At 40.3% G+C, this 12,848-nt stretch overlaps 1 protein-coding gene across 1 annotated transcript in view; it reads right to left on the bottom strand.

The window, feature by feature from the left end:
- rxfp1 (relaxin family peptide receptor 1) overlaps nt 1-11,189 on the bottom strand; it is an 82,995-nt gene extending 71,806 nt beyond the window's left edge. The window contains exons 1-2 of the mRNA XM_071914885.2: nt 11,147-11,189; nt 3,449-3,586 (exon numbers count right to left, since the gene is read on the bottom strand). Of these exons, the coding sequence (XP_071770986.2) occupies nt 3,449-3,586; nt 11,147-11,189 (181 nt within the window). The remainder of the gene's footprint in view (nt 1-3,448; nt 3,587-11,146) is intronic.
- Between the last annotated feature and the right edge of the window lie 1,659 nt (nt 11,190-12,848).

Genomic DNA, 12,848 nt, shown 5'->3' with positions numbered 1-12,848 from the left:
ACTGAACTGCAACAGTGTGATACATCATTCCCCCAAGTTTTGTTAAAATCTGATCAGTAATGTCTGAGTTATGGACGAACAAACAATGTAATGCGCCCCCCCGGGCCAATCAGTGTAATTCTGAAAATGTAGTGAGATGCATGATCCCCTGCATTTTGTCAAAATCTGATCAGCACTAAGATATCACATGTGACGGATCAACAAATGAACAAACAAATGGAAGACAGGATCCATAGTGCAACAGAAATAGCACATTTTAAAGAAAATGAATTCTAATGAGGTGAGCAGAGACATACTTCAGTATGTTCACTGAAACTATAGGAACCTTTTCATCCATTTGTTGGTTTCACTCACTCATCTCCAGCAACAGTAGCCACCTCCCCAGTCTAGTAAACACCTGCTCCAAAATAATTGGCAATCATTTCTGCTCCCTTAGCTCTTTTCACCTCAAGTAAGCGTCAAGAAAAGTAAATGCTTTCCCTCTCTCCCATTCTAAACACTTACAAAGTCTTGGAGTGGTTTACATCTGACAGGCACCCAGGGTGCAGGACAACTTGTAAGAGGACCGTCCCACCCCCCTAACCCCATCCTACCACCCCCTCACCTCCTCCTGGGACTGAATCTGCACCGCCAACCTCTCATCCCATCTCACCTTTAAAGGTGTAATAAGTACGATTTTTTACTGTCCCATAGCACCAAATGACCATAATGTACCTGCAGAGGGTTGAAGGGGTTAGATGTCTGGCTTGTAATACTAACTTTCCAGCCCATACTCTCTGTTTTGGAACAAAAACTCTCTACCCATTTGAAATTAAAGGATGGTGTTTTTAAATAAATTTCTTATCGTCAACAAATCCTATGAAACAAAATCAACAATGCGTTTGCTCTACTCTCATTACTTTCCATCTTCCCACATACTGTTTTTAGCCTTCAAACCGGAAGTCATTGGCTCCAATTGTAAGCTGAAAACTTTTAAATACAGCTCACAAAGACATTTCAATTTCAGACGTTTCAATTTTAAAAATCGAACCAAACGTTACCATGAAAAGTCAGGCTTGTAGTTATTACCAAATCAAATTCAAATGGGAACAAATTCTTCATTACGATGGGGACTATTTTCGGTGCTACGGAACTACTTTCCTGAGATGGAAGAAGAAGAAGATATTAAGTTGTTTGAGGAAAAAGTTGGCTGGCCCGGTGCATCGCAATGATGAAATATGTTGCCCAGAGCAACAGCATGGCTCTTTGATGTGTTTTTAATCGTTTTTTTAATACAATGGAGTTCTATGGCTACTGAGACATGGCTTTATTGGGCATCGGCTACATCGATGAGACTTGTTAGCGAAACAAATTTGTTACTGATTTTGTTATTTTTATAGGATTGGTTGATGCAGAAATGCATTAAAAAACACCAGCCTAATCCTTTAAAGATCTTTCCAATCCCTCTCATTCAACCTCTCATTAAACCTGCAATAAGCGATTTCAGACCCTATCTAATCCTGAAGCCAATATGTGCTACGTGGAGATTTTTTTGAGACATAATGATATAGCCACACCAGCCGTGTTTCACCTCTTTTCTAAAGCTTGTTGTCAAAGTCGGTCCGAATCGAAGCTCCTCCCGACCCATTCTTTTCCTTTTTTTAAAACTGGCTCTTCTCCTCCCTCGCAGTTTGAAAGCGGCCCTCTCCCCCTCCCATTCCTGAGAAAAACTCTCGTAATGCCGGAATCCATGACGCGAGCGAGTAAACTTGTTCAACTAGTAAACTTGCTACAGACCTCTTCACTTGTCATTGTGGGACATGTAACCTTCAGCAGGAGAAAAATCTGACAAAGCGAGTCTGCTAACCGGTGACAATTCTCCGTACATGCACGGTCCTTCACTAGGTTTGTCTTTTGGGGCTTCCGTAGTTGGGTTTATTTACAGATGTGTTGCAGTTTCTGTCACCCTCTAGTGGTCGGAAAATCGCTTAGTGTAGCTTTAAAGGAGTAAAGGATATAATAACAAAGTTAGCAATGAATTTGTTTTGCTGACAAGTCTCGTCCATGTAGCCGATGCCCAATAAAGCCATGTCTCAGTAGCCATAGAACTCCATTGTATTAAAAAAACAATTAAAAACATGTCAAAGAGCCATGCCGTTGCTCTGGGCAACATATTTCATCATTGCGATGCACCGGGCCAGCCGACTTTTTCCTCAAACAACTTAATAAGCCGGCTGTAGACACATTTTCCATCTCAGGAAAGTAGTTCCGTAGCACCGAAAATAGTCCCCATCGTAATGAAGAATTTGTTCCCATTTGAATTTGATTTGGTAATAACTACAACAGCCTGACTTTTCATGGTAACAGTTAGCGATTTTTAAAATTGAAACTATGTCTTTGTGAGCTGTATTTAAAGGTTTTTAGCTTACAATTGGAGCCAATGACTTCTGGTTTGAAGGCTAAAAAGAGAATGTGGGAACTCGGACAGTAATGAGAGTAGAGCAAACGCATTGATAATTTTGTTATTTTCATAGGATTTGTTGACGGTAAGCAATGCATTAAAAAACACCAGCCTTATCCTTTAACGGCTCTTTACCTGTTGGACATATAAGTAAAGTCTCCCTTCATACATTTATCTTGCATCTATCTTTAGTTCCCTAGAGAATTATTTATTGAATGTTACACACAGTAGAACCATATCAGCATATTGCAAAGCAGTCAGCATGCAGTCAAAAGTGGGACTTGCAACAGATGCAGCATCTGTTGTGGTTACCGTTTTTATGTATATTCGTTTTTTATTATTATTTTATTATTGTTTTCTTATTATTTTTTGTTTTTAAATATATGTTTTTATGCCTGCCATAAGAAATTGCCCTGCAGGAGATGGACTGAAACATTCAACTTTGAGTGACATGGAACTGCTTTTTTCACAGCCAACCAATCACAATGAAGGACCACATGCTTCGTAGGAGGCACAACAACAACAAAGATGGAGAAACTGCCAGTGGACAAACTGGTCGTAGTAAGTGAATATCCAGAGCTTTATGACTTATCCAACAAAGAGTACCACAACATTGATCATAAACAGGCAGTGTGGGATCATATTGGATGTGTATATCTGGTAAGCCTTTGCTTGTTGTACAACACTGTATTGTCTGCTACAAGCACTAACCAGCTAAGTTAGTTAGCGAGCTAGCCAGCTACTCCCCAGCTAACGTCAGATAACGTTACCGTGTGCTCCACTTTTCATTTCTCCTCACCAGAAGCGCTCCAGGCAGCGCTTTTTCCACACATAAAAAAGAGTCCATTTAGATTTGTTAGTTTTGAGTATACAAGTTAACTATCATTTAGTTGACTCACAACTGACACATTTCTAAAAGACTTTTTAAAGTCTGGAGATGTAGGGATAAAGATGAACTTGGTCAGAACACAATAATCATTGTTCAAGATAATTAAACCAACGACTCACCACAGTTCTCCTCGTCTGCTTGATTTCCACAGTCATCGACACCATTGCAGTGCAGGAGTTGAGGGAGGCACATGGTCATGTTGCCACAGGGGAAATATCCAAGGGGGCATGTCGCCTTCTCCTCTGTGATGTTGAACGCTGTAAACACAGCAGAAAATTCAAGAACCACTTGCCACTTGTCTTTCTCAGAGAGGACAGACATATTAAGGGCCCTTGTCAAAGATTTGAAACATCTTGCCTGCCCATGCAGTCTGTGCATCTCACTAAACTAATCAGCCAGGAAAGCTTTCAGTTGCATTCCTCCAAAACCACTTCAGTCTTCTATCAGTGTTTCAAGAAGCAGCTGATAAGACCTTGCCATATATAATTGAATGGGTTGCTGTATGCCCTTAGTGTATTATATGGCTACAATTGTGTTTCTCTTCAGAATCAGAATAGATTATGCAGAGACATACACCAACTTACAAACAGTACATACTGACACATGTGGTACATGTGTCAGTATGTACTGTAGATAGATAGATAGATAAATACTTTATTCATCCCCAAATTCAGGTACTGTTATTAGAAATAAGATATACATATCACTCTATGCATTCAGCTTTCAAACATGTTCTTTCATAAAGTGTCTGGGGAGCACAGTAAGCCTGTTGTTTCGGTGTAGGCAGATGTGCTCACTGGCATATTTTTAGAGTGAAAATGTAAAATGTTCCTTATGCAACATTCATTCAACATTTTTAAACAACAACAACAATCATTCTTAGGGGCCTCAAAGAGAATATTAATTCTGCAGCATTTTATTGCTTCTGACTTGCAACATTTGATAACTGGATTAGACCTCTGCGTATTACCAGTTCTCTCAAAAAGATAAAAGTAAATGCCAGTGGAAATTGAACAGTTAAATGAATAATCCACCCTAAAACACTTTAACACTGTTAAAAATTGCTAACAGCTATTTGTGATGTGCCTCGCATTTCTGAGCCCATTTTGCTGTTTGGTGGTGTATTTTTCCCACGCTGCAGTCGAGGGCATCATGAGGCCGATTCAGGTCAGGCAGTCCTTAGTCCGCTTCGTGAGATAATGCGCTTCGTCAGATGGCCTCTAGAGGGCGTCTTTGACTGTCAGATGCAGTGTTTCCCATACAGAGCCACAAAATCAAAAGTTGATCAATGTATAGAAAAGTATCTAAATCGATCTGTAATGCGCTTGATGTGCACATCACATCATGTTTGTCATTTGAAGATGTGCAGACCAGCAGCATTGAACTCAATCCACAGTCTCCCAGTGTGAAAAAGTGAAACTTAACATTCCACAATTTGCTCCAAGCACCTGTGTTAGAAATAGGATTTGTAAACAGTAACCCGATAACACTCTGCTGCCCTAGAAACTTTAACGGTAGGTAACGTTATTACCTTGTGGTATTTAAGTAACGTTAGTGGAATTTGGTAATTTAACCGATAACCGTGTCGCAGTGCTTCAGTGCATAGAATTGAACTGAATTAAATTGAACTGAATTGAACACATGCGCCGTGGGTCTGTAAAGGCTTGTTCTTATTCCCATGGATAACTGGCTAAACGTAGACCATGTGATGTCATGTCAAGATTTTTCCAGCGCGGCTACAATGGAGTTTAACAAGAGAAAATGTTTCAGCAATCTAAAACTTCAACAGTAAACGTCAGGTTTTGGTGTGCACCCTAGCAAGTGTAAATGAGTAAAAAAAGAGGTTCACCAAAAAGGTAAATTCCACCACTTCACCACAAAATAACTAGAATGCACTGAACATCACAGATTGATATCTAACAGTATAGGGTGGAATTTTCCTTTAACATAACATTTCGTCACAACTAACTGTGCGATAGACCAACATCATACCTCTGAAGTCAAAAGGTCAGTAATTACCCTTAATGTAATGTATCCCTTTGTCTAGATCTATTCTGATAGAAAGTTGTGCTATTGTTTGGCACAGACTGTTTGATCAAGTGTGTTGGTGCTCAATTTAAGCACAGGAGACCTTTTCCCCATTATTGCATCATATTTACAAAGGCGAGGTCCTGCCGGTTGACTGTGAAATTCCCCGCTGACAAGTATCCTACTAATGAATCACAACAAAGCAATTCTGTCACCAAGCCAGCTGGCTGGAACAAACTTCATGACTATGACTTCTAATTTCTAAAACAAATACCGACAGAAATCATTAGGGACGCACTGGAGTGTAAATTAAACTTGCGCTTGAAAGTACATTGTAAATTCTTGGCAATTATGAAATCCGTTTAGAATTATGTTTAGGATACATGAAGCCTGCCACTCGAGTGTTGTATTAAATTATTTCTGTTTAAGGACTTCCAGCGCAAGTTAGTAATTCATGTGTTTACAGTGATGGGTAGATAAAGCAAACACCTATTGGACCAACATGATCCAGACGATCACTGGCCAATCAATCAGCTTCAATTCATTTCAATTATGTTCAAATATGTAAAGGTAATTTGATTGGAAGACAGGATAAAAAACACACACAACAAATCACCGCATCATATAAAGCAAACAACAATAAAGCACCAGTTAGAAAAATCTGACAATACGTATCGTGGGGCAGAAAATTGAATCGCAATATTAGCTCTATTTTATTCTGCTGTAGGAATCACAGAGGAGACGGCTTGCCCAGCCCAATTTCACAAGCTCTCCATCCAAATGATATTATTTGCACTTTGTAATGACATTTTTAAATTGTTGTATACATTCTACTAAGCCAATGCCATTGCTAGAAGGCTCAGAAATAAACATAATTCTGCACTGTCATACTTTGGTGTCATTAAACTTTTATTTATTACATCCTATGGTGGTTGTCCCATCGTCCCATCTATAGCACCAGTTGATAAGACCAGAGAGGGCATCAGCTGGTGGGTATGGCCCAAAAAAAGGTGCTCATCAGTGGCAAAGTTCTACAAAAGGCTACACCTGTTACATATGTAATTTAAGCAATCAAATGACAATGGGTAGAAATGAATCCCTAGTTATCTTCCTCTTGAGTGTAGACTGCGTGTCTTTCATGGTGCGTTTTCAAGGCTGTGCGTCAGAAAATCCCCCATAGCTGCACATGTCCCTAATAAAGCTTGTCAGTCAGGGTATACCGCCTTTTCAACAGAGAAAGTATCATTACCACAAAGCCATTCATTCTTTAAAGCCATTGTTCATTTCCCAGAAGTTCTGCATTTCTTATACGATTTGTCATACTGCACTTTCAAGTGATGAATTTATTGTGCTGACTTTGGTGAATACACAGAGCCTTGCCATACATGAATACACATGCACATCAACATGCAAAAACACGCATGGAGGATTGTGGTGCAATATCACGAGTAAGATGAAGACTGAGAATAATGTGTGACCTTGTGACAACATAATATATGATAATTTACATCCCTAGTGAACTACACAGGTCTAATTTTGATTTTGCGTCTAAGAGATCTATGGGGAATTATCCTGTGAACTGCTGAACCATGTACCAAGAGTGTGTCCTCTCAATGTGTATGTTACACATGTGAAAAGTGCAAAGTAGCATCTATTTTGGGTTATTCCTGCTTGTTCCTGCAAGAGAGCCATTTTCCATGAGGCAATGTACAGTAATAATAATAATCAAAATAGCCTCAAGTGGCAATTGTGGGGTCCAAGCACAATTTGAAAAGACAGACAGATATACAAAAGATTACAGAAGGTAGACAGACAAGTTGTAAAGATCGGACACGCAGTCTGTTAGTTATGGTTAATTTTTTGTTAGCTTGTGACCTCTGTCAAGTTTATCCTTTCATTGCAACCAAGTTTTTTGCAAAGATTCATGATTTTGGAAAGGGCAAATCTGGATTTTAACCCACAGTCTTCCACATGAGAGGCTGATGCTTCACCTGCTAAGCTAAACTCCTGTTACAGTTTTGTCGGAGATAAACTAACTAGAGGGTGAAGTATTGTGATACTGCAGCCTATGATTGACAGTGCTAATCACTGATTTAGTGTTGATTTACTTTTCATGAAACTTCAAAATTCTCACACTGTGTACGTACTGTGTACACGTATTTCTGGGACTTGAACTGATGACCTCGTGCTGTCTGCCAACTTCCACTTTGGCGTGATAGAGTGGGGAAACAAAACAAAGGGACAAGTGATTGGTTATGGGTGATAAATTAATCAATTTACACATGGCTTTATAGACATCATCTTGAGAGTCCAGACATCATTTATCGTTAGTTTGATGAAGATTGATCAAACTATCTTGATCATATCACATTGTCAATTTATCAAACAATTTGCAGCTGCACATATCAATCTGCCATACACTCAGTTTTCAAGATATCATTACAATTTTATGTCTATTTACTAATGAAGGTATGATGATTTCAAAAATCATGTTTTTTTTCAGTAATGTATGGTTTAGGAGGACAACGCTGTGGGATCACAGTCAGTTTTTGCCATAAACAGAGGGGGGCGACTTCAGAATCAGGGGTAGGTACCACTGTATGAAAGATTTATCTCACTTCAGCTGACAAGCCACGGCCACTTTCATCAATCACGACCATATTTCATGGATCGACTTGGACATGATCCTAGAACGTGTACAAAATTTCATAAAAATCTATGCAGTCAATTATGAGATATAAACTTTTTGCATTTGTAGCACCCACTAGTGGTAGAGCTTAAAACGCTTTTGTGGGTGTGTTCACGCAACACTCCTCAACATGTGTTTCAAAATTTGGCTTGATTAGATGAATGGTTAAAGAGTTATGGCCTAAAGGACGTGTTTTGTTAAAAGTTTATTGGTCAATAAAAGCCAAACCCTTTGGCCTATCTATAACCTTTATACAGCTTTGAGGAGAGGACCCAAGATTCTCCACACCAAGTTTTGTGTGAATCGGATGAACGGCCTAGGAGGAGTTCCGAAAAAACTGTTTCTTAAAGAAATAAAAATAGCGAAAAATCCAATATGGTGGACATTGAAAGTGATACATGGATTGGACTCAGCACCTTCCAAAGAATCTATGGACACATGAATTTTCTCCCTACGACACGCGGTTCAGAAGTTATTGGCCAAAGCAGAAATGTGTTTGTTATAGCGCCACCATCTGGCCAATGTGCATGGCCAGATGCCTTGCCCGAGTAGTGGGGGACCATAGGAGCCCACCTGCCAAATATGGCTGCTGTAGGACTTATGGTTTCTGAGCTGCAGACACTTTTAGCAGAGAAAAAGAAAGAAAGAAAGAAAGGAAGAAAGAATTCCAGCAAGGTTCCAGCACGTGCTTGGACCCCTAATAACCTTCATACACAGCATGCAGCTCAAAGTGCTTTAAGAACCCTTCACCCATGGTTTTGATGGATCTTTCCTCCCGAAGAGTGAAATGCAATGCTTTTTATTTAATTAGTTAATTGTCTGCATTTAATCAACCAGGTTTGTAAACCCTTCAGAAAATAGGATAGCAAATGGTTCCACTCACAAGATTCTATCCTAATGAATGCTCTTTGCTCTTTTTTGAGAAGCTCTTCACATAAAAAAAACCCAAACAAACAAAAAAACAACAACACTCTAAGCAGATTCCTACCCTTATTTTCCAGTATGTGGTCTTTCTAATGGTTTGAAATCCCATTAGTCACCAAAGAATACTTCAAGTGAAGAGCTGAAATGGTTCCCTGCTAAATATCCATGCTGAGTCTTTTATGATGTTTTTCTTAAAATAAAGCTACTACTGACCAAAACCCTGAATTCTACACATTCACACACCTGATATGCAAACACAAGTGAGCAAAACACAAACTACAAGATTTTGCATGCACAGTAGGAATACTGTCTATGCTATCACTTTAGATTTAATGGTTAGAGACTATATGTAGGCTGTAGGCTATACACCATCTCATAACAGGAATTAACTGTAATTAAGTAATTAAAAAACACAAGTATCTCTGTTACAGTTTTACATTCAAAGGCGTCAGTGATAAGCTGTCTGCTGTAAAACATTAATAAATCAATATCACATGTACAAAATATTAGGGACATCTTCCTGATATTGAGTTGCAGCCCCTTTTTTGCTCAATCCACATCTCACCTCATCTCCTCCTGTGTGACTGGTAAAGATTTAATAAGGGGAATCACTAAGGGATGGTGTCTTTTACCTGGATTCACCTCATTAGTGTACTTCATGAAAAGATTGTTTTCACACCTGATAGTCCGCTTCCTTGGTTCGCACCTGATGCGAGAATGATACATTGTTTCGTTTTTCAGCTGGTTCGGTTCGCTTTCACAAAACCAAAAATCAAACGGTCCAGATAGGGTTGCCAACCCTCCCGGATTTGCCAGGAGACTCCGGTAATTAGCCTCAGTCTCCCGGGATGGAAAAAAAATAAATTCTCACAGACTTTTTGACAGCTGAAATTATAAGAATGTGTGTGTGAGTTGGGTACGTTGTACGTCGGGTGCGTCGTGTGCGTCCACTGCGTCGGATGAAGGTTATTTTCATGACTTTTTGCTGGGCTGTGCTTTTTACATATTTACTGTGTTGGTTTTCTTGGTTGTAGGTTACGTATTTAGCAACTGGCAATGTGTGATGACGGTTAACGGGACATGCACGTTGCGCATTTGGCATTGCGTAATGGTGAGAGGGACACAGTTTTTGGCATTTGGCATCGCGTAATGGTGACAGCATATGGCACACGTCAGGAATGACGTAAAGTGCAAATTTCCATAGTAGATAGTAGAACTGATTGATGCTGTGTGTCATTGTATGGCAATAATAATGGGGCATCATATTATTATTAGTTTTTTGTTTTTCTAACCGCCCCCAAAGTAAAAAAAATCTCCAGTAAATTGGCTCCGGTAATTTGGTAAACATACAACAAAACCCTCGCAACTTCTGCCTATACTATATCTTATATCATGGAGACTCTAGAGGATTACGCATATGAACGGCTGTCAAGAATAAAATAATAATAAATAATTTAATAATACGGACATTTCGAGGAAGACGCTGCAATCAGACAATCTTATCACAGAAGAAGGCTGGCTCTGATGAGATTTGTTGGCATTTGCCATACGGGACGAGTGAGGTAAGTTGGTCCATTCCAAGCATAGAGCTGACGATTGCAATCATGCAAAAATCCCAAAAAGTTGATCCATGCAAACAGTAGTTTCACCAGTCACCAAAACAGGATGTGAATAAGTTGTTTTTAACCAATACAATTCAGATTAAATGGTTCGCTTCCTGAGATTGGTTCGAATGGTGTTCTCACCAGAAATGAACCGCTCCACAGTTCAGAGAGCGGTTATTTGGTCCGCACCAGGGTTCAATTAGGGTGTTCACACCACCCCACACGATCCGAACCAAGGGGTAAACGCTCCGGGGTTCGATTCAAACGGACTAAACAAGGCTGGTGTGAAAGCACCCTAAGTGTCCCTATATATTTCGTACATTCAGTGATGGAAACGATGATGGAGGAGTAAAAGGCAACCGTGAAGTTCAAACTCCAGACAGGCACGACGAGGCGAATTGATTGAGGAAGGTCAATTTACTGTCTACAGTGGTTACAATTCCACTTCAGCGTATCACCTCTCTGCGCATAAACCTCCTTTCAGCAGGTCTACCGGAGCTTATGAGTCATTCATTATGTTCATTGCCTGGCAAGACTCCATAAATGCATTAAAGACAAGTTGCTGAACTTACCCGAGACTCCATAGGCAAGGATCACAGCGACATAAACTTGCATGGTATTTTTGTAGTTTTTGTTCATCAAAACGCGAGAATGTGGGATAACGATAGCCGGACTCCGTGCTGGTCCAAAGGGTGCCTGTGCGTAAAAATCACCAAAAGTTTGTTCGCGTGCGTGCGATTATAAGAGAGCTTGATAGAAAGCGTGCAGCTGGAGGAGAGTGGCTACACGAGAACCTGCAGTCCCTCCACCAGGTCGACTCCTGCAGCCACCAGTTGGACAGAAGAGAGAAGAGTCTGAGGTGAATGAATTGCCATCATCTGACGCACAGTAGCAGAGGTGCAGCGCGCGAGAGGAGGGGGGGGGGGGGGGGGGGGGGGGGGTGTCAGAGAGAGAGAGAGAAAGAGAGAAATTGAAGTGAAATTGTCTAGGATATATTGTATATGAGTATTGTCCATGGAATTTCCTATATTTTGAATTCATATATTGCTATAATTCCTATATTCATCTATATTGCACCTTGTTTTGTCCTGTACTACTGTAATATGTACTATTGTAATATGCTTTGGCGCACTGATTCGCGCTAATTCCTGCCAATAAAGCTTTTCTCTGAATCTGACATCTGATAGGGAGAGAGAGAGAAAGAGGGGGGGAGGAGAGAGAGATAGAGATAGATAGATGTGGGGCACTGAACAAGAGGGGGGGGGGGGGGGGGGGGGGAAACCAGGCTGTAACTGAAAAAAAAAAAAAAAAAAGGAACCTGACCTGATTGATGTTGTTGATCCACGGCTCTGCTGTGCTGCAGAATCCCCAAATTCAGACTTTGGGCTCATGTTGTACAGAGCTTTGGGATGTGGATGGTGGATGGACAGTTGTCTGAGAGATGGGGGGCAGTGTGTGAACCCTGTTGCAGTTGGTATGAGAGCCTTGTCCCCCATGGTAGATCTGATTGGGGTCATCCAGTGCAAAACATTGATGCCTCACAGATCTAACAACCCCATTAATTTGTTCATGAATTTTCCATATTGCACTCGTTCCTATTGAGGGTCAAGTCCCATGCGTCACTGAACCTTGAGACAGCTTCCATCCACTGAAAGAAATTGAAGCGATCATGACATGGTTACTCCTGAGGTTTCTCTTGTGATCGATTCAGTCACCGGCAGAACTGCATAGGTCCAGAAGCTGTTGTCAGTTGTGTTGTTTTTTTTCTCTTGTTCTTACTGTATATAGTATTTGTATTGACACAGAAATTTTTCTTGGAGGCAGCGGCTTTGGTGTGACAGGCAGTGTGATGCATGCCTGAAAGCTGATTCCCAGCGGTTAGCCCATCTTATCATCCCTGCCACAGATCAAATAACTCTCTCCATCTGCTTGCATGCACTCTCCTTCAGTTTAAAGAGCCAGGCAGAGGCTTGTTTTTGTGAGAACTAAGTTACATTACATCACATTTTGGTCATTTTACATATTTAGTCAGAGTGTAGGCTATATGACATCAAGCGTAAGAGTAGGGTAAACTTGAATAACAATATCATCAAGATTGCAAGCAGCTGAAAATACAAGAATACCGCAATACAACAGTAAAATGAATAAATGAGATTTGAAATTTGATTTGATTTGTCTAAAAAAGGGAATCCTGGTTTCTATCACCGGGGTAATCCCCAAAGCACCCATATTTAAACTAAAATACCACTCAAATTCTTCATTCACGTTACTGTT

The sequence above is a fragment of the Centroberyx gerrardi genome, chromosome 16 (genome assembly GCF_048128805.1).
Source record: "Centroberyx gerrardi isolate f3 chromosome 16, fCenGer3.hap1.cur.20231027, whole genome shotgun sequence".
Classification (NCBI taxonomy): domain Eukaryota; kingdom Metazoa; phylum Chordata; class Actinopteri; order Beryciformes; family Berycidae; genus Centroberyx; species Centroberyx gerrardi.
The sequence above is the reverse complement of the archived record's forward strand: the minus strand, read 5'-3'. Positions and strand labels throughout refer to the sequence as shown.